The 26,697-nt window shown below is 43.6% G+C and overlaps 2 protein-coding genes across 6 annotated transcripts in view; both read left to right on the forward strand.

The window, feature by feature from the left end:
- RPL14 (ribosomal protein L14) overlaps positions 1–26,697 on the forward strand; it is a 247,912-nt gene that overhangs the window by 195,019 nt on the left and 26,196 nt on the right. The gene's annotated exons all lie outside the window — the stretch shown is intronic.
- ENTPD3 (ectonucleoside triphosphate diphosphohydrolase 3) overlaps positions 7,316–26,697 on the forward strand; it is a 30,541-nt gene continuing 11,159 nt past the window's right edge. For all 5 annotated transcript variants that reach the window (XR_012157491.1, XR_012157490.1, XM_073333296.1 and 2 more), the window contains exons 1-7: positions 7,316–7,489; positions 8,714–8,764; positions 12,858–12,985; positions 15,372–15,489; positions 20,900–21,050; positions 22,594–22,753; positions 25,627–25,857. Coding sequence is in view for 3 of the 5 variants with exons in the window: in XM_073333296.1 (XP_073189397.1) it covers positions 8,725–8,764; positions 12,858–12,985; positions 15,372–15,489; positions 20,900–21,050; positions 22,594–22,753; positions 25,627–25,857 (828 nt within the window). In the remaining 2 variants the exon portion in view is untranslated. The remainder of the gene's footprint in view (positions 7,490–8,713; positions 8,765–12,857; positions 12,986–15,371; positions 15,490–20,899; positions 21,051–22,593; positions 22,754–25,626; positions 25,858–26,697) is intronic.

A 26,697-nucleotide genomic window follows, 5' to 3' on the forward strand; every position in this document is an offset into this window, starting at 1 on the left:
TGTAATTACCAGGATTGCCTTTGGAGCCTTTTTTAAAATTTGGCATTACATTAGCTATCCTCCAGTCATCTGGTACAGAGGCAGATTTAAGCAATAAATTACATACCATAGTTAGTAGCTGTGCAATTTCATGTGTGAGTTCCTTCAGAAGAACTGTGGTGTGAATACCATATGGTCCTGGTGACTTATTACTGTTTCATTTATCAGTATGTTCCAAACCCTCCTCTATTGACACCTCAATCTGGGATGGTTCCTCAGATTTGTCACCTAAAAATAATGGCTCAGATGTGGCAATCACCCTCACATCCTCTGCAGTGAAGACCAATGCAAAGAATTAATTTAGCTCCCCCACAATGACCTTGTCTTCCCTGAGTGCTCCTTTAGTACCTTGATCACCCAGTGGCCACATTGATTGTTTATGAGACTTCCAGCTTCTGATGTACTTAAAAAAAATTTTGCTGTTAGTTTTTGTGTCTTTTGCTAGTTGCTCTTCATATTCTTTTTCGGCCTGCCTAATTATACGTTTACACTTGACTTGCCAGAGTTTATGCTCCTTTCTTGTCCTCAGCAGGACTTGACTTCCAATTTTTAAAGGACGCCTTTTTGCCTCTAACCATCTCTTTAACTCTGCTGTTTAGCCAGGGTGGCATTTTTGGGGCCCTTTTACTGACTTTTTTTATTTGGGGCATACTTTTTAGTTTGAGTCTGTACTATGGTGTTTTTAAATAGTTTCCATGCAGGCATTTCTCTCATCTGACTGTTTCTTTTAATTTCCATTTAAGTAGCTTCCTCATTTTTGTATAGTTCTCCTTTTTGAAGTTAAATGCTACTGTGGTTGGTTTCTTTGGTATTTCCCCCCTACATGGATGTTAAATTTAATTATCTTATAGTCACTATTACCAAGTGGTTTAGGTATATTCACCTCTTGGACAAGATCCTGTGTGCCATTTAGGACTAAATCAAGAATTGCCTTTCCCCTTGTTTCAGAGTAGCAGCCATGTTAGTCTGTATTCGCAAAAAGAAAAGGAGGACTTGTGGCAAGAAAAGTACTCCTTTTCTTTCCCTTTGTGGTTTCCAGGACTAACTGTTCCAAGAAGCAATCATTAATTGTGTTTAGAAATTTTATCTCTGCATCCTGTCCTGAGGTGATGTGTGCCCAGTCAATATGGGGATAGTTGGAATGCCCTATTATTATTGTTTTAGTGGTTGTTGTTGTTTTTGTAGCCTCTCTAATAATCTCCGTGAGCATTTCAAAGTCACTGTCACCATCCTGGTCAGGTGGTCGGTAATATATTCCTACTGCTGTACTCTTATTATTCAAGTATGGAATTTCTAGCCTTCGAAGTTCTATGATACAGTTTGATTCATTTCAGATTTGTACTATACTGGACTCTGGTTTCTTCAATATATAGTGCCCCCCCCCCCCACCCCAGCATGACCTACTCTGTCATTCCTCTATATCTTGTACCCTGGTATTATCATGTCCCATTGATTATCGTCATTCCACCAAGTTTCTGTGATTCATATTATATTAATAACCTCTTTTATTACCAGGCTCTCAATTTCACCCATCTTAGTATTTAGATTACTGGCATTTGTATACAAACATTTAAAAAAATTGTCAATATTTAGTTGACTGCCTTCATGTGATGCAGTTTCTCTCCAGTACCTACCTGCACTCTATGAACTTCTATCCTCTCTTCTTTACTAGGATATAGAGTATCTGCTTTAATAAATCCTCCCTTAAGGCATTTGTCTGTCTGAACCATGTGCTCCCCTGCACCTGTCTGCTTTCCTGCAGCCCTTTGTTTTAAAAACTTCTCTGTGACCTTTTCAATTGTACATGCCTGGTTCTATTTTGATTTAGGTGGAGCCCATCCTTCCTGTATAGGCTCCTCCTTTCCCAAAAGGTTCCCCACTTCCTAGTAAACCTAAACCCTGCTCCCAATACAATCATCTCATCCATGCATTGAGACCCTGTCTAACTGACCCTGTGTGTGGAACTGGAAGCATTTCAGAGAATACTATCATGGAGGTCCTGGACTTTAATCTCTTACCCAGCAGCCTAAATTTGGTCTCCAGGACCTCTCTCCTACCTTTCTCTATGCCTTTGTTACCTACATGGGCTCCTTCCCAGCAAAGCACATAAGCCTCTCTAGATGTCTTGAGAGGTCCACAACCTTCGCACCCAGCAGGCAATTCACCATGTGATTCGCCCAGTCAACTCAACTGTCTATATTGCTCATAATCAAATCTCCCATTACTATTATCATTACTATTATTATTCCTAATAACTGTGGTCCCCTCCCCCAGAGGGGTATCCTCAGTCTGAGACATCATCTGCAAAGAGTGCCCCAACTATGGGATCATTTACCTCTGCTCTGGCTTGATGTTTTCCTTCCTCAAGACTTTCATCCTCAATAGTATGGAAGCTGTCAGACTGTGGGTAGGACTGCTCTGCTGTGTCCCTGAAAATCTCTTTGATGTACTTCTCTGCCTCCCTTAGCTCCTCTAGATTAGCTACTCTGGTCTCAAGAGCTAGTACTTGGTCTTGAGGGCCATGAGTTGTTCACACCAAATGCACACATATGCCATCTCCCCACAAGGCCGGTAATCATGCATGCTGCATTCAGTGCAATAAACTGGATAGCCCCCACTCTGCTGCTGGACTTCTGCCTGCATTCTCTTTTTACTCCTGTGGGGTCTTTTTGTTTGTTTGATCTTCGTTTTTGTTTTTGTTTTTTTGGGGCGGGACGGGGGGGGGGGGGGGGGACAAAGGGTATTGACCTTTGTTTAGAGAGTATGTTTGTTAGGTGTATCTGCCTCTCACATTCCCTGTTTAAACATCCTCACAAAACTCCCCGGTTCACTAGTTCCTCTGGTCATTTAGATGCTGGATTTTTAAACCCCTATTTTCCCTGCGTTTGCCCCACCCCCTTGTCAAGGGATCATAGGATAGTAGACTAGAGCCTGGTTAGTAAACTCTAAGCTTAACATAGCAGGCCTCTTGGCTCAGCGCACAGCCCCCAGAACAGACCTCACTATCAACTTCAAACATACAAGCACACAACAAACAACAAACTCATCCCAAGGGTCACATAGTCACTCCTCCTTCACCTGGAGAATTCCCTCGCAAAACTCTTGTTTGCTAGTGCCTTGCTGCTGTATCGCCAGTCCTCACATTGGTAGAGGGAAGGGAAGTTAATGTGAACATGTGTAATTTTTGGAATAGGGTAAATCAAGGGCATTTTTAAAATGTTGCTAAAGTCTTGGGAAAAAAATCTTCAGGAAAAATGGTGCAAGCACCGAATTTGAACCAAAGAGCACCACGCTCTTAGTGATGAGTCTCAATGAAATCAGCACAAATAGCTGGGAAGGCAGCAAAAAAATAGCAGGAATTGAATCGCCATCTGCTTACACAACTTAAGAAAGAATCTTAACCAATGCCTAAACCATTTCACAAGTTCTTCCTGAGCTACTGACTATCATGCAAGGTAGAGGTGCCCCTTATTATTATTAATCTTGTTTATTACAGTCGTGCCTAAGGACCCACCAAGAGTGGAGCCCCATTGTGCTAGGCACTGTACAAACACAGTAGTAGAGGGTCCCTGCCCCAAAGAGGTTACAGTCTAAATGGACAAGACAGGTACAGGGTAGAAGGGATAGAACACACCAGCAGAGGGAACAATGTGATGGCAGCATATGGCATGTCAGTCCTATGATTTTATTGATGGGGTGTGTGCCGTTAGGAGGGGATAACCTAAGGGGAAAGAAAAGAGAAGGGAGAGGGGACACTGAAGGAAAGGGAGGTGAGGGTACAGGGTAGGGGGAGAAGAGGGTAAGAGATGAAGAGACTGTAAGAGAAGTGGCGGGAGAGGGCTGGAGCAGACAGCCAAACCGCACAGGGCAGAGAAAGTCCAGTCAAGACTGTACAGCTCTATGAATGTCTGAGGGTCCATGTTTTAGCTGCTCCTGTAGCTGCTCTTACTCAGTGTAGTCTCTGGCTGGTTCCTCTCTGCAGTTTCCCCCCAAGGACATGTGGTTGGGGGGCACTAGTTTCCCTTGAGTGTGTGTGTGTGTGGGGGGGCATGTTTCCCCTTCACAGTTCTGGATCAGGGAGGGTTCTGGGGGACAGGCGGCTCTGGGTGGACACATTGTATTCCCTCCTCCCTGTGCAGCAGTCTCTGCTTTGGCTACTTCTGCAGCTGCTCTTACAGGCTGGAGTCTGGATGAACCTTGGTTGACCACCTCCCCATCGCCATTCCTCCACCAGCATTTTGAATACACTATGGCTCTCCTTTGGATAATGTTTTTGAGGCACCTAACATTTCAACACCAGCAGTCTGGGCCTTATACTTGCAGTAGACCTAGTGGTTCTATGATCAGTTTGGTCAGGATGGTATTCTTCAGGCTATTTTCCTGTTACTGTTGATGATGATGATGATTAAGGCTCAGATTTTGTCACAGATATTTTTAGTAAAAATCACAGACAGACAGGTCATGGGCAATAAACAAAAATACCACAGAAGCCCGTGACCTGTCTGTCTGTGATTTTTACTAAAAATATCCCTGACAAAATGGGGAGGGAAGAGGGTCCAGCACCCACAGCAGCTGGGGACTCTGGGGTCCCCTCGCCCCCACCCCAGCGACTAGCAGCTATGGGGTCCCCTTGCCGCCAGCCCCCACCTCCCCCTGCCATGCGCTGCTGCTGGGCAGCAGTGAGGGGCCCTGCTGCCTGCGGGGAGTGGGAGATCCAGGGTCCCCTTGCCACCTGCGATGGCTGGAGCTGTGTGTGTGTGTCCTGCCACTCTCAGCAGCTGGGAGCTGTGGGATGCCCCTGCTGCCCTCAGCGGCTGGGCACTGCATTGTCCCCCTGCTGCCCATGGGGCAGCAATGGCTGGGAGCTGTGGGGCTGCCTGCTGACAGCTCCAGACCCAGGGCAGGAAATGTCACAGAGATCTCTGGAAGTCATGGATTCCATGACTTCTGTGACAGTCCATGACATAATCGTAGCCTTAATGATGATCCTGTACTGTGGAGGGGTGTGTAATGCAATTCATAGATTCATAGATATTTAGGTCAGAAGGGACCATTATGATCATCTAGTCTGACCTCCTGCACAATGCAGGCCACAGAACTTCACCCACCACTCCTAAAAAAGACCTCACACCTATATCTGTGCTATTGAAGTCCTCAAATTGTAGTTTGAAGACCTCAAGGAGCAGAGAATCCTCCAGCAAGTGACCCATGCCCCATGCTACAGAGGAAGGCGAAAAACCTCCAGGGCCTTCCAATCTGCCCTGGAGGAAAATTCCTTCCCGACCCCAAATATGGCGATCAGCTAAACCCTGAGCATATGGGCAAGATTCATCAGCCAGATACTACAGAAAATTCTTTCCCGGGTAACTTGGATCTTACCCCATCTAAAAACCCATCACAGGCCATTGGGCCTATTTACCTGGTGTACCTGTGAAGCAATAATCACATTGTAATTTGCACACAGTAATTGCCTTGTTTCTGTAGTTTTCATAACCATAGTTCAGCAGTTGATCACAGCACTTTGTCTGTGGCACGTGCCTGTGAAACTGCAAAGGCGGTGCATTGGTTTTTACTGAAAATGTTTACGAGGTAACAACTACAACCCAGGCATATACACTTTTCCTTAGGTTGTCAGCAAACCAGTAAATTTGTAGCTTTTAAATAAGTGTGTAGGTAAGATTCCACCTCACAAGAGCAAACCAATGAAGCCAATGGGTTACATGCATTAAACAGAGGACAATTGGAATAGGAGGAGAAAGGGGTGCCAACTAGAAAGAGGGATATAGGTGAGTGGATAGGAGTAAGGGGAGTGGAGTGGCAGCTAGGAAATGGGTGGAGGGCTGTTTATAGTGGGAAGAGTAGTCAGGTGGCATGGGGAAGGTTGGGTGAAGGACAGAATGGATGGAAGATGTCAGCTGAAGCTACACACCGTAGGTGGAGCCAAGCGAGAGCTAGGGTGGTCAGGTGGAGGGAAAATCTACCAGGAATAGGACGGCTGAGGGAGGAACTGAAGAGGAGCCAAAGGGCATAGGTGCTAGAACTAGGGGTGCTGCAACACCCTCTGACTTGAAGTGGTTTCCTTTATATACAGTTTGGTACAATGGCTTTCAGCACCCCCACTATAAAAATTGCACCTGCACCCCTGCCACAGGGTTAGGTTAAGGAAGCTGGAAGCCAACATGGGGAGAAGAGCTGAGAGGTGGGAAACAGAAGGATCTGTGAGAAAGCTGGGCATGATGCCGGAGGGGTCTGAGCAGGCCTGGGAAGGAGCAAAGAATTTTGCGGCTTGACTTAGAACCTACTTTCTGTAAATGGATTGTAAAAGTGGCTGGATGATTTTATGATCAGTACCAGTTATGCTGCCAGCATAATGTTAGCATAATAATACATGTGACCATAAATCATATGCTTCTGGACATCAGCTGATCTCTGGAGCCCTCCGAAAGGAGTAATACCCTCTCCTCCCTGCCACTGCACAAGTGACTAGGTGCAGTAGGGGTTGTTTTCTTCTCTTGCCTTCCTCACATCCTGTTTTGGCCAGGGCTGCAGGCTGGATACAGGACTTGTCGAGCATGGATGGGCATGGAGTGCTTTGCGCTTGGTGTTGTCGAACTGGCACAACAGGACCAGCATCAAACCAGTTTTAGAAACTAGTAATAACATCCAGGGGTGTGGGAGGCACCCTCTCATTCACCCTGTGGTTGGGCTTTGGAGGAGGACGGGCCAAGGGAGGAGGTTTGGGGATGACAGCTGGCTGCCAACGAGGCTGACGCGGGTTCCTTGTTCCCAGGGAATTGGGAACCGGCGGAATTCGGAGCCACCTCTTGGCTCAGCCTGCGTGGGCACAGCCCCGAAATTACAGGGGGGCGGAGTGGGTGGGAGCCCAGAGGGCGGGAGAGGGTCCCGCTGCCGGGAGGGTGACACCTCTCTCCACGGAGCCTCAATTAACCTCGCTGACGTGTGTGAGCAAAACAAAAGGGCGAGGGCGCGGCGGGAGAGCTGTGCCGCTCGGCGGCCAGCAACCAGCCCCCGGGGGCCACCCGCCAGGCCCGGGGCCAGCGATCAGCGGCAGGCCACGGGGCGTGAGGCTGGCTGCGCCGCCCAGCGCTGTGCAGCTTCCCGCCTGCAAGGGGCAGGGCTCAGGTGAGCCGATCCGCGGCTGAGCGGTGGGGGTAGGAGGAGGGTCCCCCCTCCCGGCTCTGTCTTGCGCCAGGGAGGGCAACGTGCGAGCCGCCCCGAGGCTCCGGGCTGCGGCAGCTCCTCAGGGGCGGGGCCAGCCGGCACCCCGGGCTTTATAGCGCCGGCGGCCGCCTCTCCGCTGAGCAGGTTTGCGCCGCGCGCCGGCGGTGCCCTCGCCTTCCCCCTCGCACCGGTCCCAGCCGCTGTGCAGCCCGCCCGCCCGCCTGCCTGCCTGCCTCGCCACACTGTCACCCCGCAGCTGCGGGGACCGGTAAGGGGCGGTGGGAGAGGTGGGGTGTTCGTGTTCTCAAGGGATAGGGGTGAGTGTGAGTGTGAGTGTGTGTGTGAGTGTGAGAGCGCGCGCTCCAGGGGACGGGTGTGTGTGTGTGTGAGTGAGAGAGCGCGCGCTCCAGGGGACGGGTGTGTGTGTGAGTGTGAGTGAGAGAGCGCGCGCTCCAGGGGACGGGTGTGAGTGTGAGTGAGAGAGCGCGCGCTCCAGGGGACGGGTGTGAGTGTGAGTGAGAGAGCGCGCGCTCTAGGGGACGGGTGTGTGTGTGAGTGAGAGAGCGCGCGCTCCAGGGGACGGGTGTGAGTGTGAGTGAGAGAGCGCGCGCTCTAGGGGACGGGTGTGTGTGTGAGTGTGTGTGTGAGAGAGAGCGCGCGCTCCAGAGGACGGGGGAGCGTGTGAGTGTTCAGCGTATACTGGCTTCCACACTGGAGTTGGGGGTCGGGGCGGGGGGGGGGGGGGAAGAGACTTGTGGGAACATTAGCTGGTGTGTGTTTAAACGGTGCAGAGTGCGTAGGCCTGGGAGAACAGAGCAGGTTATGGCAGACCAAGGGGCGATCCAGGGAGAGGGGAACTACCTCAGAAAGGTTCTGGTCGGGAGGTTGATAAAGAAGAGCTCCATTTATGATCTTGGATAGTGATGCTATGGGTATCATTGCAAACATAGGTGCATAGTTATGAGAGCTGCTTATTGTGTTCAGTGATCGCAGCTGGTGATAAGCTGGCAGAATCAGAAGCGTGTGTGTGTGGCATGGGGGAGAGAGATGCTCATATGCTTGGATTTTTTTTTTTTTTTTACAGCTTCCTCATTTTTTTTTTTTGTAGGATGACACTTGCATACTTTAACTGTTTGTTTTACATGGCTTATACAGGTGAATCTTTCCTAATGAGGTTCTAGCCAGTAATGCTGTATTTTAGGGATGGGTGAACCTGGAGAAGGTCTAGAGATTCAGCCACAAACTTTAGTATATCACCTGTGGATTTTTTTTTCACCCTGGGAAACTATTTTCTTTCAACCTGCAGTCCTCCCCTAAATGGAACACAGGCCTATAAAAGGCTCTGCAAATAAAAGCTAAGGCATTCTAAAATTCTGTATCTTAATGTTATTGGTAGTCCCATCCCTGCATCTTGTGACTAAACTTTCATCTTAAGACCACATGTTCTTATTTTTTAAATGATAAAAATATGTATATTTCTCCCATTATGCAGTTTGGAAAAAGATGTTTACAGTACTTTCCCGCCAGCCGTGTCGGAAAACAGGTCAGTACCTAAAATAGGTTGGCATAGCTGTTTCAAGTCAATTAAAGAAATGAATCTCAACCTATAATATATGTTTGTATTTATATAGATGTATATTTAACCTTCAGCGTTCAGTACTATGAAGAGGTTTAGTCACTGAGCCAACTTTCCTTTACGGAACTGATTCTTTTTATCTGCAGTAAACTATAGGAAATGAGAAAATGTTCTTTCTTTCAAATGTATTCGTGTGTGGTCCATTATATTTAATTTAATAGGGACTGAAAGTTGCCTGTATTTACTTTATTACTTGTGCCAGAATGTTATTGTTTTTAGTAATAAAGAGCAACGGCACTTTAATATTTCATCAACATCTATTTAAATTATGTTGTTGGCTCTTTGCCTAAAATCCACCAATTTAGCTAGAGTGAGCCAAATTCTGCTCTCACTTACATTCATGCAGTCCTGTGGAAGTCAACAGGTCAAGTTAATCCCTCCTGCAACTTCCGTGATTGGCATGAATTTTGTTCTCTTGCTGTGTGTGTGTAATCCAGGAGGTTGCCTGGGTGTAACAGTGAGCAGAATATGGTCTTGTGCATTTGTTCCACTGACATGAGTCTTCTAGACTGTTGCACAGTCCAGCTACCATGTAATTAAAATGTTTAGCTAACTGCACCGGAGCATGAAATGTAAGGTGTACCTCTAACAAATGGGCCCAGATTTATAAATTATGCTCTAATGAAATTGTTTTATCTGGGAGAGACACTAGATTAAAAGAGGAATGTCACACATGATGATCATTTGCATAATACTCTTCCAATTGAAGAGATTTCTGAAAAGTGAAATCCTTTTAGATAGGGTCAAATCCTGGTACCAGTAAAGTCAATGAAATTTTTACTATTGACTTCAATAGGGCCAGGATATGGCTCACAGAAATTTGTGTATAACCCATTAAATATATAGGCATTAGAGTGCATTGTGTATAACCCATGAAATATATAAGCATTAGAGTGCATTGCTCCCTGCTGAAAAGGCTATAGCAGAACAACAATATTTCAACAGTCATAGTAGGTGCTCTGAAGTAATAAGAATAATTAATTATTGATTTTCACTTTTTAATGGGGTTTGACACCTTCAAAGTTCTGTACAAATATTCACTAATTTGTCTTGAGCATTTATCCTTTGATAATGACTTAGTCTCTTCCATTTCTACAAGTCAATCCTTTGATCCATGAAGAAAAGATATTTATTGAGGAGTAAATAGTTGAGCTCTCACCCAACTTTCAATTGTATGCTATTTTGTGATCATGGAAATCTTACAAATCAGCAAAATACACAAGGAGAAGGATTTGTTACAAAGGCAGATGGTCTTATCCCAGCAGCTCTCATTCCCAGATGGATTGTTAGAACTGGTTTTTTAATCTAATGAGAGGTCTGCTTTCAAACCAATGTATAGGAATAATTTCCATTAACATTAATGGCTCTTAAGCATAGGTTCTAAAGGAACTGACCTCTAGGTAATAACAAATATTTTAGATATAAAAATAGGGTTTTGTCCTGTCACTCTCATGTTTCCTATACAGTACTCTTCCTTGAATTTCAGAATCCCTCAGGACAATAAACCAATAAACAATTTACTGTCCGGAAATCCACTATTATTGTAATTGGTGGTAGCTTAATGATTTTCATGCAGAAATTTCATTATGATTAGTACTAGTGAAAATGAATTGGGGTGTTGAAGTGAGAGGCTAACCTTAAAATATAGAGGTCATAAGTGTGTCATTATAAAGAAACTTCAGAACTTAGATGAGTGCATAAGATATTGAGCATGTTAGTCTCAATTAACTGACATGCCTCTGAGTGAGTGCTTGGTGTGGGGGATAGAGTCTAAAGAGACTTCTCTATCATTTGCATGTACCTTTCGGGGCTTGTAAGCATGCTGTCCCTGCAGTCGGGGGGCTTACAGGGACTGCTCCCTGTATGCACCCCCAGTGCGCAGATTGTCCCAAAGGGGGCATGAGAAGACAGTGCTGTGGTCCTGACCATGGTCCACACTGTGTTGGTGCAGTGGACCCTGCATAATAGCAGGAGTAGACTGTATTTCCTGAAGGCCTCAAGTGGCAGGTGTGCTCTCCTTGGGATGCTGCTACTCCCAGCACCTAGCTGTGCTTACGTGGCGTGACAGAGTCCGAAAGAAGTTTCTCTTGATAAGTCACTGGCAGACAGAACTCGGGCACTGGAAAACATACAAATATTGGAAATTCAGAAGCAGAATCTGCCCTTCTCACATTATATTTCAATTTGCTATAGCTGCAATATTCCCCTAAATTCTTGTCTTCCTTGGACCCTTTGACCTCTAAGTATCCTTCAACCCTCTTCCCTTTCCCCCCTGTTTACCATGTTGCTCCAGAAGATTTTAGAGCTCCTGCACATCCAGAATTGCCAGTCTGGCCCTGCTAACAACACTGTTTGTTTCCCTATGCAGCCCTTGCAGCCAAAATCCTGTTTGTTTTACTTGGGTGAGCAGTCCCACTTAAGTCCACGAGCAGGACCTGGCTGTACAAAACTTCTGACATTTGCAATATAATAGTACATAATTGCTAAGATCTTTCCTTTGAGCAGAGCCCCTTCATATTTGCATGATCTAACATGCACGATGGGCTGCACCTCCTGGTTATGTAAAGGTGTTTTCAAGAAAAAAAATCAAGGGGAAAAACTAGCACACAAGTTTCCCAGAGTTTTAATTCTCTGTTTTTGATGTTGAGACAAGTGTGTGTTTGTTTTGTAATGAGCGCAACAGGAGTATATGCTCTCAGGAAGGAGGGATATTGGTTGGAGTCAGTGTGAGAAGCTTGGGCAGCATGGGAAACTTGCACCGTTGCTGTGTCTGAGTTGCATCTGTTTTGTGGTTAGAGAACTTTAGTGTCCAGGGCCTTTCACAGGATCAAATTGTACCGCTACATAGTGATACTCTCTCTTTTTCCACCTCACCCTGGGGAGTTTCCTTTGCTTTCTTCCATTAGTAGCTGGGGGTGGGAATTCCTTCCCCCCACCCTGTGGAAGAAAGTGAGGATCTGGCCATCAAGCTCCATGGAATGTCCTGGGATCAGTTGGGCACATGGCCATCCACACAAAGGCCTTCTACCTCTACACCAGCTCTGGGTCTCCGGTGGCTGCCTGCCTCTAGGAGCCACCTCTTTAAGGGAGTTCCCCACCACAGAGTGAGCTCCTAGGAGAAGTTAACCTCCCAGCTTTCCTCCCTGATCTCTTTTGTGCAGGGAGAATGATTGATGCAGCTCCTTTACTACCCCCAGCCCTGTTTGCAGCCTGCCCACTCCCTTCCAGCCTGCCCTCTCCACTCCCCTTCATCCCATATGCCTCCTTGGTTCTGCTAGAGCCTTCCACAGGGGAAGGATGAGGTTGCTGCCTCATGGCACTGAAATGGGTGAGGGTAGTGAGGTGAGGCCTGCCCAGTGAGGGCCACCTCTGCACGCAGCTCTAAAGGGTTAGTAGAAATTAAAATGAAAACCAGAACAAATCCTCCTCCTTGAACTCCTTAATGAACATTTCCAGTGGAGCGTGGAAAGAGCATTGTCTTTAATGCACAAAACAGCTACGCTTAACTTAAGCGTGTATGTGCAAACTAACCCTAAGGTTTGGTTCATAAGCTCTTCAGGGCAGAGACCGTATCTTTTTACTAGCGTGTAAAGCATCTAGCATAACTTTGGACACCACACAATGATAATGCTTTCTGTATTTATTTACATGCACATGAACATACCCTGTGTTTCACTGACACATCAGCTCCTAGTTAGAAAATGTCTGTTATACAATGCTTAACTCATCTCTAGATTGTTTTAGACAGTGCAACATGTGATACTCACCTACTGAAGTGAGACTTTTTGTTACAGGGATGGATTAATGGTGGCAAAATGCATCTTCCAGCCAGGTCCTGAGCAGAGTAGAGACTCTCCTACTGGCAAATCCTGCAGCTCGTACTTAAGCAAAATTCCCATTGTGATTTTACTGGGAGTTTTGCCTGAGTATGGGCTGCAGGGTGTGGCCCTTAGTGATGATCCCTGCACTCCTTTACATGCATTTTCCCTTTTCCCTTTAGGTGTCAAGGTGCTCTCCAAAACTTCAACCATTATCACTTTGGTATTTCTGTTTCTAAGCATAGTTGTTGTTGTTGCTGTTACACTTGTTCAGATCAACCACAAAGAGGTCCTTTCTCCTGGACTGAAGGTAAGTTTTAAAGGGTATAAGGAAACAACAATAGACTAAAATGTTCTATCCAATAATAATACTGTGCATTTCTACGGTGCATTTCACCTGATAATCTCAAAGTGTTTTACAGGCAAGTGTTAAAGTCTCACAATGCCCCTGTGAGCTAAGCATTATGGTGTCTATTTTATAGATAGGGGAACTAAAGCTGAGAGAATAAGTGAATTGCTCAAGGTCACACACATAAGCCAGAGGAAGTTTGGGCAATCTCTCACTGGAAGTTTTTAAGAAAAGGTTAAACAAATACCTGTCAGGAATGGTTTAGTTATTTCATAGTCCAGCCTTGAGTGCAGGGGACTGGATTAGGTAACTTCTCGAGGTCCCTTCCAGTTCTACACTTCTGTGATTCTATGATTTTTTTCCTTCAAGTCATCTCTCTTTTACTCTTTCTCATTTCCACTAGACAGTAGCAGAGTTCCAGCTCACTTTCATTTGATTTTTGTTTGTCCACCCTCTCTTACTAATCCTACAATATAGTCTACTGAATAGATCATTGCTGAATATTAAAGAGTGGTCATGATTAGAGTTGATGGGAAATGGTGGGTGAAAATCCCAATAAAAAAGAGAGAGGGAGAAAAACTATGGTGTTTTTTTTTTTTTTTTTTGGCTGCTCTGGTCTTTTTTGACCTTTGACTCAGATTATGTTGTTCTAGCAATAGGTGATCTTTCTGTAAGAACATAAGAACGGCCATACTAGGTGAGACCAAAGGTCCATCTAGCTCAGTATCCTGTCGTCCAACAGTGGACAGTGCCAGGTGCTTCAGAGGGAATGTACAGAACAGGTAATCATCAAATGATCCACCCCGATGCCCATTCCAAGCTTCTGGCAATCAGAGGCTAGGGACATAATCACTGCCCATCCTGGCTAATAGCCATTGATGGACCTGTGGGGACAAAGAATGATCTGGTGGTTAAGGCAACAGACTAGGACAGGGGAAAGCTGGGTTCAATGCCCAGCTCTGACATAGATTTCATGTGTGACCTTGGGCAAGTCACTTAATTTCTCTGTGGCTCAGTGATGTCCTCTGTGAATGGAGATAATGATACTTCCTCTCTCCCATCTGTCTTATATAGTTAGACTCTGTAAGCTCTTTTAGGCAGGGACTGTCTCTTACTATGTGTGTGTACATTGTCTGGCACAGTGGGGCCCTAATCTCAGAGGGGGCCTCTAGATAGGACTGTAGTATAAGTAAAATAATACCTGGCAAAGAGTAAGCCCAAGGGAAGGGAAATCCTATTTGCTTAGATATCACTATGATAAGAGATATTAAAATGTACATGTTGTGTAACCATTTAAATATGCAATGACACATTCATCCTTAGTGTGATGCTATTGATGATAGTGGCTTTGCGGCAGGTATGAGACTGCATCCAGAAGAAGGAAGGAATTGGTGTCCTGTGTATATTTGGATTGTATTCCGAAAGAAACAATAATTGTGTTGTGTTCATGATACTGTCGGGCAGGACTTCTCCAGGCTTCTAGTTGCATTGCACAATTGTACATTAGCACTTAAAGTCAGACAATGTCAATGCTGATTGCTAAGGCAGTAACATACATTTGACAAGATACATGAAGCATCTGAGTCTCCTTAAAGAAATCCACACACCAAAGTACGGTATTACATTACCTCCCATAACAGCTGCATTTTTAGAGCAATTTAGATTGAGCACAAATAGATATATTTCCCCAATTCTGTGACCTGCTTGTGTGAGCACAGAGGAAGCACATTCTTCATACAGCCTTCTGTTAAATTGGAGCAGTCAGCCAATGCTCTCCATTAAAATAATGGGATTGTGCTAAACAATGGATCTAAAGAAATGCCAGGGGACCATGCTACATTAAAGTTAAATACTCCGTTTGCTGTAAATGCTTCCAATCTGAAAATCAAGCAAGGATGGCTTTGTCTGCTAGTTAATTTCCTGGAAGTTGACAATGTTTGGTCAATCGAAAGAGGTGATTTGTGGCTATGATGGCTGAAGGGGAAAGCAGAATTCTGCCTGATATGGCACTTCACTTGTCAGCATCTGTAACATGCTGCTGCTCCTCCTGGAAATTGTAGTTGCAACCAAAATAGACAAGTTGTGTCATGTTTGTTTGCTATACTATGCACCAGTTTTTCATTAGGAATCACTCAGACTCTGCGGCCTGACTCATGCAGATTGTCCAAGTACCTGATGTTTTTAGTTAATATGACTCTAGTACATGTCAAAGCATTCCTTTGGTGTTTAAGTAAATGTGTGGCACAATGACAGGTGCTGAAAACCTTGTGGTAGTTTTTTTTTTTTTTTTTTTTAAACAAAATGCTGACAAATTTTGGATTTTAAACTGTAACCCCTTTTTTTTCAGTATGGAATAGTGCTTGATGCTGGATCATCTCGGACTACGGTCTACCTGTATGAATGGCCAGCGGAAAAAGAAAATGATACAGGAATAGTAAGCCAAACCTTCAAGTGCAGTGTGAAAGGTGAGGATCAAATGGAGATTTGGAAATATCAGTGTGATGCCAAAAAAGTTACTGATCCCTTATTCAGAGCCTGACGGGTCCTGGCAGTAGTTAGTGTAGCCTGTGGGCTGCTTTTACTTGTGACAGAGGAGGATCTGTGTAGTAGAGCAATGCTCCTTCAGGTATTTTCCCCTCACATGCTTCCTCCTTCCCCAGCATGACCCTTTCACCGTAGTGGGGTGGGACAGCTGGAGCAGGAACTGCTTCCACTGGGCTTACATCAGCAGAGTTCTTGTGAGAGAAATGTTCTGGAGACCATTTAGGGCTAGAATCTAGCCTCTTTGTACTGCCTGAATGGCACAGAGGGACCAGATCGTACCGGTCAATCTGACCCTTTAATGTCTAGTGCTTCTAGTGTCTTGAGCTGTTCTTTGAAAAAGCTGTTTCATGTAAAAATAATTAAAGTAAAACTCCTCCGAAAGGATTAGGGGCTCAATTTCTACTGGAGTTTTGCTGTTGATTTCAGTGGGAGCAACATAGGGCCCCAGCTGTACTAGCAGTTTGGCGCATTATTTGCTTTTCTTTTCTGGAAATCTGAGTTACTTTTTTTTTAATGTTATTTTCTTTACAAGTTTGTTATAAGTGACTTCAGTGCTTGTGAATGAGACTAGACTCAGAATCCTGGAAACTGAAGTCCTCTGTCTAAAGAACAGATACAAGAGCATGGGAAGCATAGGTGCAAACTTTCTCCCCCTTCCACCCTCCCAACTTCCCGGCTCCATCAATCTCTTGATTGAAGAGAGCCTCTAGTGATGAGAGGAGAGTTTAGTTTCTATGCTCATGGATTCCTGGACCTCACTGCTGAAACTGCCAGAGTTGTGATTATGATTTTGTGATGTGGATATTAATCCACTAGGAACTGGACTGGAATCATTTCACATAGGGCACTGAACAGCCAGCAGATGATAACTTTCGAACACTGCTAATCTGGGTCAGTTTAACATGTGGTCTTGAACTGAAAAGCTCTATTCTTCACCAGTCACACAAGTCACACATTCCCTTTATTTTGTAGGTTCAACTTTGGCTAGGTGTCTCACCTAGTGGACATTTCTATGTATCTCAGCCATCAAGTTAAGCATAAAACTAGCATGATGTGTTCAGGAGAAGCCCAGGAGTGGAATAGCAGGGCTGTTGCAGGTTAGCACTTTGGTGTGTTTGCAGAGCTGCATGGGGAAGATTCCTAGATTCCAAGCCCAGAAGACAGGTTTCAGTGGTAGCCATGTTAGTCTGTATCAGCAAAAAAACCGAGGAGTCCTTGTGGCACCTTGGAGACTAACAAATTTATTTGGGCATAAGCTTTTGTGGGCTAGAACCCACTTCATCAGATGTAGGAAGTAAGAGACAGGAGCAGGTATAAATACATGAAAGGATGTGGGTTGCTTTACCAAGTGTTAGGTTAGTCTAACAAGATAAATCAATTAACAGCAGGATACCAACGGAGGAAAAATAACTTTTGAAGTGGTAAGAGAGTGGCCCAGAAGAGACCCTGATGATGATCTAGTCTGACACCCTGTATAACACACTCCCCCAAAATAATTGCTGAGCATATCTCTTAAATCCAATTTTAATTTAAAAATTGTCAGTGATGGAGAATCCATCATGGCCCTTGGTAAATTGTTCAGTGATTAATTACGCTCACTGTTAGAAATGTATGGCTTGTATGCAGTCAGAAAATGTACACCTTATTTCATCTAGCCAATGCTGTCAGCCACTCATTAGTGAGCCTGGAAATTCATTCAATCATCTGAGAGAAGAAAAGCTCTCTACACGTTCCAAGGCTCTTTAAAGGCCTGATTTTGCCAGGTGCTGGGCACCCTCAGCTCCCACTGAGGATACTCTGTACCTCTCAAGAGCAGACCCCGGAGAAAGTTTTTACTCTGCTTCAAACTGTGTTTTTTTATGTTCTCTGTGCATGTGGAAGAGGGTGGATCTGATTTTTTTTTTAATTGTTTTGTCGGGCTTTAATCCAAGCACATGTTCTAAGGCCCATGTGCATGCCTGGGCTATGGCTTGTGTAAAGTGAAATTTCAGCTGTTGGGTATTAACCCATAAAAAAATTTCTTTACATGCACAAACTCTTCTAGTGCTCTTGCTGTGATACAGGGCAGTATTCTCTCCAGTCGTATTGTGCAACAGGATAATACAGAAACAGGAGTAGGAGCCCGTGCAGGTGACACGAAGAAAGGAAAATGAGAGAGCTGAAGGAAAATTAGAAAGAAAAGTGACCAGCATCATTCTTTTATTTTCTCTGGGCTAGAGTGTAATCCCTCAGCTTCTGTTCCTCACATGGGTGAGCAGTTACTCACACAGATAGTCCCATTGAAGGCCTATTAGTATTAATTCATTAAGGGCCTAAGCTAAAGATCACTGAAGTCAATGGACGTCTTTCCATTGACATCTATGAGCTGGGGATGAGACTCTAATATGCTGATTTGTGTGAGTAACTGCTCATTTATGTGAGCAAGGGGACTGCCACAATCTAGCCCAAGGTTAAGGAATAATCAAATGCAGTGTTTCTTTGCCAAACCATTTCTCAGCTATAATATTCCCACAAATGCTAGGAAACATCCATAAAAGTATAAACCTTTGAATTTTTTTCGTTCAGTCTTATCTGAAAAATGCTTTGCCTGATGACCCCCACAACGTTTCAAGGAAATTATCCCCTGGCTCAGGACAACGCTTGGCATTTTGGGGGAGTATTGGTTTAATTTTGGCAAAGTTAGGTGTACTGGGGAGAGAGGAGATTCAAAATCAGTTTTATAACAATGGAGAGAGACTAATCATCTCTCCCTCAGACATTTGCTGATCCATGATATCAGCACTAACCTCCACAGGTGACTTTTCCTTTCCTTCTCTCTCCAGAACATGCACCAGTGAGGATTATGCAAAAGCCTATATCCTGGCTTTTGTCTGGAAATAAAAAAAAAGTAGAGAAATCTAAGCTTACACAAGGAACAAAACATGGAAGAACTGCACTGGGACCTGCCATGTGCTATGTCCTTACAGGTGCAGGAGTGGCATGCTGCCTGCACTGCACAGCATATCTGTGGCTGCACATTGACATCTCATGTCTTGGCTAATTAAGAATGTTGACCTTAGGGTTTTTGGTGTGAGAAAGCTGCATCGTGAAGCTGAGCCACTCTGCTGCCCTAAAAACACAAGAGGGAGCACTTTTAAAGTTGGTTTTATTGTTTGTTTCTCCCAAGAGAGACAAGAGAATTATAGAGCATAAGGGGCCAGGTGACTCTGTACAGGGGTATTGCGTGAATCCATACAAAGGTGCCTCAAACTACAGTAGCCAAATATGTGCTAGTCCCTGTGATACTATGTTTGAAAGGGAGTCAAACACAGCCTGTCTGTAGGGTGACAGTGTGGAAAGGGAGAGCAGTAACCAGCAGCATGCTTCTCCCTTCTTCCCAATCCTCCACCAGCTGTGCTGCATACACACTCCAGGCCTCCTCCGGAGGTGGTGGAATAGGAGGAGATCTACTCTCCACTGCATTCTTCTCCCATCAGCCCTGTGGCGATTGGGCAGCCCAGCCTAGTGCTGACCCAGTCCATATTCCTTTATACAGTGGCTCTACTCTGGCTGTGATCACTGTGTTGTATGAGCACCTTCCAGATATTGATGTGCTGCCCACCCATGTGCATTCATGTAAATAAGTACAGTATACTCCTGAATAGCATGCGGGGCAAAGATTTCATTTGGATAATTGGGAGGGCAGGGAGCAGCAGCGCAGTGATCCCTCTGCAGCTTCACTGTCATGGCCCTGTTCACTCGCTCCCAGCACAGCAGGGCTGCAGAGGGCTCCCTGCACTGACACGCCTGCCCTTTCAAATGTTGCAGGTGCAAAGTTGTGGGGGGAGGCTGCCTTCCTAGCAGGGCACAGTGAAGATCTCTGGCCAGGACTCTGCTCTGCCCTACCAGAACTGCAGCCTCCCCTGCAGGAATCAATTGTCACCGGCCCTCTGGAGTTCCACAGTCACACCCTACTCATTCACAACAGTGGGGTGGCAGAGGTCTTTCTGCACTGCCACAGAAGCTATTCAGCAGCAAGGTGGCCTGCCCCGCAGCTGCGGGTCTCTTCTCTCTTGTCCCCCAGCAATGACAAGGAAGGGATTCGGATAATGCAGAGGTTCAGATGATAAGGTTTTGGAGAATCGGGTGTATACTGTAATAATAATAATAATAATTAATAGCTCTCTCTTCTCATTCCCCTGTCCACCTTCCCCCTCCCCCACCAAACATGTTGTCGAGGTTTGTTATTTTCTTTGCTTTATGGGCATTTTTGTTTTACTTTTTATTATTCTGATTAATTATTGCTGCTATTGGAAAGCTATGGTGAAGAGGCTTGCATTTCATCCTAGAAGCAGTCTGGTCTGTGGTCTTTCTTTACTCTGGTAGGATGAAGTCGCATGGCTGGGGGCCAGCCACTTAGAAGGCTAAGTCACTTGCTTTCACTAATCTCATATTTGTAACTGATAGTTCCATTGCCCCTAACTGTAGGGTTACATCCTTATTCCAGATGGTTCCTGAGCTAGCATGTCTACCTTGGAGTCTGGATTTGATCATGAGCCTCTTAGGTAACTGAGTGCCAAAATCTATATGTTGCCCTCTTGCAAGTTTTCTTGGGGGAATCGGTTCTCCTGATAATGATGATAATAATCATTCCCCAAGTGCACTTCAGTTGTGATGTTCAAAGCACTGAATAAAGTAGAATTATTCTCCATTTTACAGATAGGTAGACTGAGGCAAAGAAAGGGAAACGACTTGTCTAAAGTAATTTAGCAGGTCATTGGTAGACATAGGAATAGACCCCTGGTTGCTTGATTCCCAGACCAGGTCCCTCTCCACTGGACCATGCTGCCACTAAGTCCAGTCAAAGGTCAAATTGCAGCTCACAATTCATTATTTTGCTTCCAGTAGGATGCTACTTCCAGATCTGGTCTGACATATGCCAGTTTGTTAGGTGTAGTCCACATGATTTAGGACACATGGGGATGGAGTTTTCTATAATTTTGGAGATCCAGGAGGTATTTTCCACCCAGTAGGTGGATTTTTCTGCTGTGCCTGCCACATGTAATATATTTTTCCCATTAATGTGGCACTGTTGTCAATTTGCGCTTATGTACAGTGGAAAGGATGACAGTGTTGGGGGAGGAGTTGTGTCAAGAGTGCTGCCCTATATAAAAGACTTGAAGGCATGTTCATTAATATTTTTTTAGTCATTAAGATTTGTAAATTAAGTCCTTGTTTAAAGATAAAACATCTTTTCAAAATGGAATATTAAAAGGGGAAAAAAAGCTGTTTCTTCTGATCTCTGTTGCTAGGCCCCAAGACAAATGAAATCAGCCACTTGCTCTTTTTTAGGCCCAGGCATATCCAGCTATGGGAATAACCCTCAAGAAATTGTCAAACCCATTGACGACTGCATGAATAAAGTAAAGGAGAAAATTCCATCTCGCTTGCACAAAAATATCCCAACGTATCTGGGAGCTACAGCTGGAATGCGACTACTGAGGTATGGTCAAAAAACCCCAGTACATTTAATATATGTAAATAGAACAGCTGCATGTGAAATTGATATGGAAAAATGTGTTAGACAACTCTCTGTTTGCCAGGAATTCTGATCTGTCTCAAAAGGAAATCCAACCCAGCCAGTAAAGTTAAAGGTTTGGAACTTTTGGTCTAATTTTTAAACCAATCTGCTTTTCTTTTATCATATTGTTTTACTGTATTGAAAGGAAGTATTTGCTTGCTTTGCACTACAGCAATGTAAGGTCCAAATTTCTATCCTCAGCACATGGGGTCAAATCCCACTGTGTAAATGAGAACTGTGTGGACATATTTGAGGGTAGCAAGCCCAAATTCATAGTTGGGGTAACTCAGCTGGAGACAAGGAGTTACACTTAGGCCACATCTACACTATCCGCCAGATTGGCAGGTAGTGATCGATTTATCGCGTGTACACTAGACGCGATAAATCGATCGCTCTGCCATCGACTCTGGAACTCCACCAGGGCAAGAGGCGGAAGCGGAGTCGACGGGGGAGTGGTGGCCATCGATCCCACACTGCAAGGATGTGAAGTAAGTGATTCTAAGTCAATCTAAGATACGTCAACTTCAGCTACGCTATTCTTGTAGCTGAAGTTGACGTATCTTAGATCGATTTTCCCCCCCCCAGTGTAGACCAGACCTGAGTGTGATGCTAAGTGGTTGCACCGTATCTATGCATGGGGCTTTTGAGACAGGCACTAGCTGGCTTTTTTGTTCTCAGTTTTAGTTATAGTTTGAATGGGCCTGGAGACTCGACCCTGTCACCGCTGGAGAGGATCCCTCCAGAACAGGGTTGAGGCACATTAGCAATGCAAATTTCCCCACGAGATTTGCTGTGCTGCACCTGACTCTGTGGCTAAAGAGAGATAAAGACTCCGTAATGGTTAAGCCAGCACCTTTCACATAAGCACTCAGTTCACTAAATACAATCTTACATGAGGAACAAAATATCCAGGTGCTTGCAGTGTAAACATGGCAATTGTTGGACACAGGATATGTCTACACTGGAACTGGAAGATCTAATTTCCAGCTAAAGTAGACATACCTGCACCATCTCTGATTTGAGCTAGTGTGCTAAAAATAGAAGTGTAGCTGCAGTGGTGGGAAAAGTTAGCCATCCCAGTAGGTACCTTGGGTCTCAGATGGGATTGTATTTGGAGCAGCAAGCCCACTACAGCTACACTTCTATTTTTAGCATGCTAGCTTGATCAGAGCTACTGCAGGTATGTCTGCTTAAGATGGCAATTAGACCTTCTAGCTCCAGTGTAGACATGCCCACAGCTAATGTTCTACCACCTTCAGAGTTGTTTTAGCCAGCTGTGCTTGCTAAAACTGGCTGTACATCTAACTTAGGTGTTCCTTATTAAAGGCTGTCCCTCCAGACCAAAATGGACTCAGATTGTCAGTAGGAAATCATGGGCATTCCTTTAGTCACTAGGTTGATAAAAGAATAAAGGTAAGCTTGTCTTTCCAGATACTCAGCATTTTGTGTTTTGTGAATTGCTTAGGTTGCAAAACGAAACGGCAGCCAATGAAGTCCTTGGGACCATTCAAAACTACTTCAGATCCCAGCCCTTTGAATTTAGGGGTGCTCAAATCATAACTGGGCAAGAGGAAGGGGTGTATGGATGGATTACAGCCAACTATTTAATGGGCAAGTTCTTGGAGGTGTGTGGGAAAAAATGCATGTTTTATTTTATACTGTTGCTTATGAATCACAAGTTTTGGAGGGGATGCATGTTAAAACAGAGTAGCCATTGGTTCCACATTTCCACCAAAAGTAGATCACAGACAAGCTTTTGCTATAGAGGGAGAATAAAACGAATAGAGTTTTTTATCCTAACTAGGAACAATGGAAATATTTAAAAGGCATGTTGATGGCCAAGGTAGAACTCATAACAAGATACAGAAATAAGATTCCTGTCTAAATGGAATATCTAATGCTTAGTCTAAACACAAAAATTGTACTTCTTCCCCATATCCCATCATCTGGGTCTGGATCATTGTGCAAGCATTCTCCAGCTTTGTCTGTCCCAGGCAGCCCTCAAGTCCACCTGCTTATCATCTTCTTTAATCCAATCCATCTATCAGTTCTTCAGCTTTCCCCAGGGTCTCTCTCCTGCCACCCTCTCATTCATGCCCTGTGTATGTCCGAACTAGCCAAGTCATGCTTCCTGGATTTTTGTCAACCACATCTTGGACTTTATCTTCCATCCTAATACTTTTATTTGTACCATTCTATCTATATCAGCATAGCTAAAGTAGTACAACCCCCTTAGCGGGGATGCAGTTATACCACGGTATAGATGATTATAGCAGTATAGCTATTTCTGTGTAGGAAAGGGGATAATCTAGACTGATATGTGGCAACTTTATACTAGTATAGCTGCATTCATACTAGGGGTTGTACCAGTTAAGTATCTTGGTAAAAAATCCCACCCTTAACTGACATAGTTATACTGGTACAAAATCAGGTATAGACAAGACCTACCTCTAGCTCAATTGTGTGTGTGGAATTAAACATACAGCAGTGATCTTCAGTGCTCAGTTGTGTTAATTACAGGTGTTTACTCCCCAAAATATTTGAGAGAATTATCCTAGTTAATCTTGCTAGAATAAAAAATTCAATCAATTTCCTGCATGGTATTAACTTTCCCTATTGAACAGTTACTATTGGATCATGACAGTTTGCAAAGTGGATTTTGATTATCTTAATCCAAAATAATATTTTGCTCCAAACACATTTGCAGAAATCAGTCACATAATTGATAGTATATGAACACGGTGAAAACACAAATATCCTGATATCAAAATTGCACACCCTGGGACAAATTTTTCCCTCTCTTACATCCATGCAATATTGACTTCACTGAAGGCAGTTTCTTACTATGCAGGCCTTTAATGATCAAAATTGTGAATTCTGCTTGGCAAATTCTTAGATTTTTTTTTTTTTTTTTTTTAAGGCCACAAGGGACCACGGATGCTGGGAAGCCAGTTTAGTACATGGAGTTCAGATGAGTTGAGCTTCATGAAGATTTTGGCACACAGTATGAAACTGAAAAAAATTAATCTTTTCACCAATCTTGTGATACTGGAAAAAGTCTAGGTGTGAAATCCTAGCCCATTGAAGTAAATGGGAATCTTGCCATTGACTTCAATGGAGCCAGGATTTTACTCTAGGAGTTTGCCTGTAGATGTTTGCTGGAGCATGCAGTCTGTTCTCACTTCTCCCTTCCCATCACAACACATACTTGCGCAAAAGGAAAACTCCTTCAATAAATAATGGCAATATTAAAAGAAATTGTGGAGGGTGCATACTTTTCCTTTTGATGACCTGCAGATCCAACAGCGTTTTGCTGTTTTCACACAAACACAGGCAAATAGGTGGCTAGAAAAATCCAAATAACTTCTCAAACTGAAAACCACCAGATAAATGGGTCTTGCTTATAGGCCTACTATGATGGAATTATTTTTAAAATATAAAAAACCTTCATAGAAGCTCTCGGGCAGATCCTCAGCTGGTGTAAATTGCCGTAGCTCCATTGACTTCAACAGAACATTCAGCTGAGGAGCTGGCTCTCTATCTACTGGGCAGAAACCCAATTTTCTGTTTCACAGGGAATTCCACTGTTTCAAAAAAAATTTTCATTCAGAAATTGAACAAACAAAATTCAAATTAAAAAAAATTGCAATGAACTTAAAAATGTTTTGGGTTGGTCAAAAACCTTTGATAAAATGTAGACATTTAGTCCCAATTTCTACCGTTTTTAAACTTTTTACATGTTTTTCATGTAAAAAACAATGAATTTCATTTTGAAAAGTTGTTTCAAAATAAAGCAAAACCGTCCATTCTGAAAAGTCGAAACAGGACATATTTTGACACTATTGAAACTCTTGGTTTTTAATAAACTAAATTTTGTGACAGTGTTTTTTTCCAAAATGTTTCAATTTTGATTAAAATGGCATTTTTCATTAAGTGTTTTCATTAAAAATTTCCTGCTGCCAGCTCTACCAACTCTGTTCTTCATTCACTTCTGGCCTGTCTCTTTATTCTTTTGCACTGTAACCATCTCAGACCTTTTAATATTTTATTTCTCCTTTATTAATACTTTACTTACTGTTTGTAAAGTGTTACCTTCAGACTACCTCTGTCAGGAAAATAAGTGAATATTATTTCCATTTTACACATACAGAAAGATTAAGTGATTTGTCCAAGTTCACATACAGAGGCAGTTTCAGAACCAGGATTAGAGGCTGCCTGACCTGTGCTCTGAACACTAAGCAATACCTCTCTCTGAATTTTAGTTATGCTTGACCTTCCCTTCATTCTTCAGCTTCATTTCCCTTTGTGGAAAAAATATCACCCTAAACTAAAAAACTTGATGAGACAATGCTTTACACACAAGTGAGCTTTTCCTGAGTGATGTTTTACACTATTACAGCTATATTGTAGATTTAAAAGTAATTTAATGAGTGAAAGAGCTTGAAGAAAGAACATAGAAAAGCAGATGACATTTCAAACTTACCTGTTTAATTTTTAGAAAACCCTTTGGAGGAGATGGGTCCATCCTCATGGAGCAGAGACTACAGGTGCGCTTGATCTAGGAGGAGCCTCCACTCAACTATCATTTGTCCCAGAAGAGTGTATGCAGAACTCCAATAGCACATTACAGGTGCAGCTGTATGGCTATGAGTACAGTGTGTATACTCACAGCTTCCAGTGTTATGGAAGAGATGAAGCAGAGAAAAGGCTCTTAGCCTTACTAGTGCAGGTACATTCAGGAACTGTGTTGTTTGGTTTGTATTCAGTAACTCTGAACATGTTCTCTCCTGCTATAAGTTCTTATTGCAGTATGGCTTAGAGGCCTCAGTTAGGGCCCCATTATGTTAATTGCTGTGCAGAACATATTGGGTTCATTTTATACATTTAGCCAAACTGAATATCGCTTATTTTTCTTTTCTTTTTAATATCTCTTTTTGAGGATAGTTTTGTAATTGTGTTTACTTATTTTTCAGTTAATACCTTGACCCCCTAGGACAGTGGCTCTCAACCTTTCCAGATTCCTGTACCCCTTTCAGGAGTCTGATTTGTCATGTGTACCCCCAAGTTTCACCTCACTTAAGAACTACTTGCTTACAAAATCAGAAATAAAAATACAAAAGTGTCACAGCACACTATTACTGAAAAATTGCTTACTTTTTCATTTTTACCATATAATTATGAAATAAATCCATTGGAATATCCATATTGTACTTACATTTCAGTGTATAGTATTAGAGCAGTATAAATAAGTCATTGTCTCTATGAAATTTCAATTTGTACTGACTTCGCTAGTGCATTTTATGTAGCCTATTGTAAAACTAGGCAAATATCTAGATGAGTTGATGTACCTTCTGGGAGACCCCTGCGTACCCTCAGGGGTATGTGTACCCCTGGTTGAGAACCACTGCCCTAGGAGTCAGGCTGTTCAGCTGTTTTGTATAACAAGAATGAATCCATTGTTAAAACTTAATCTGTAAGCCTACTTTCTTCCCTCTGCCAAGAAATATTCTGCTAAGCAATTAAACTAGAAATGTGAATCTTTGCTTTATTTCACAAGTGCATTCTGTGA

This window comes from Lepidochelys kempii, chromosome 2 (genome assembly GCF_965140265.1).
Source record: "Lepidochelys kempii isolate rLepKem1 chromosome 2, rLepKem1.hap2, whole genome shotgun sequence".
In the NCBI taxonomy this organism is placed as follows: domain Eukaryota; kingdom Metazoa; phylum Chordata; order Testudines; family Cheloniidae; genus Lepidochelys; species Lepidochelys kempii.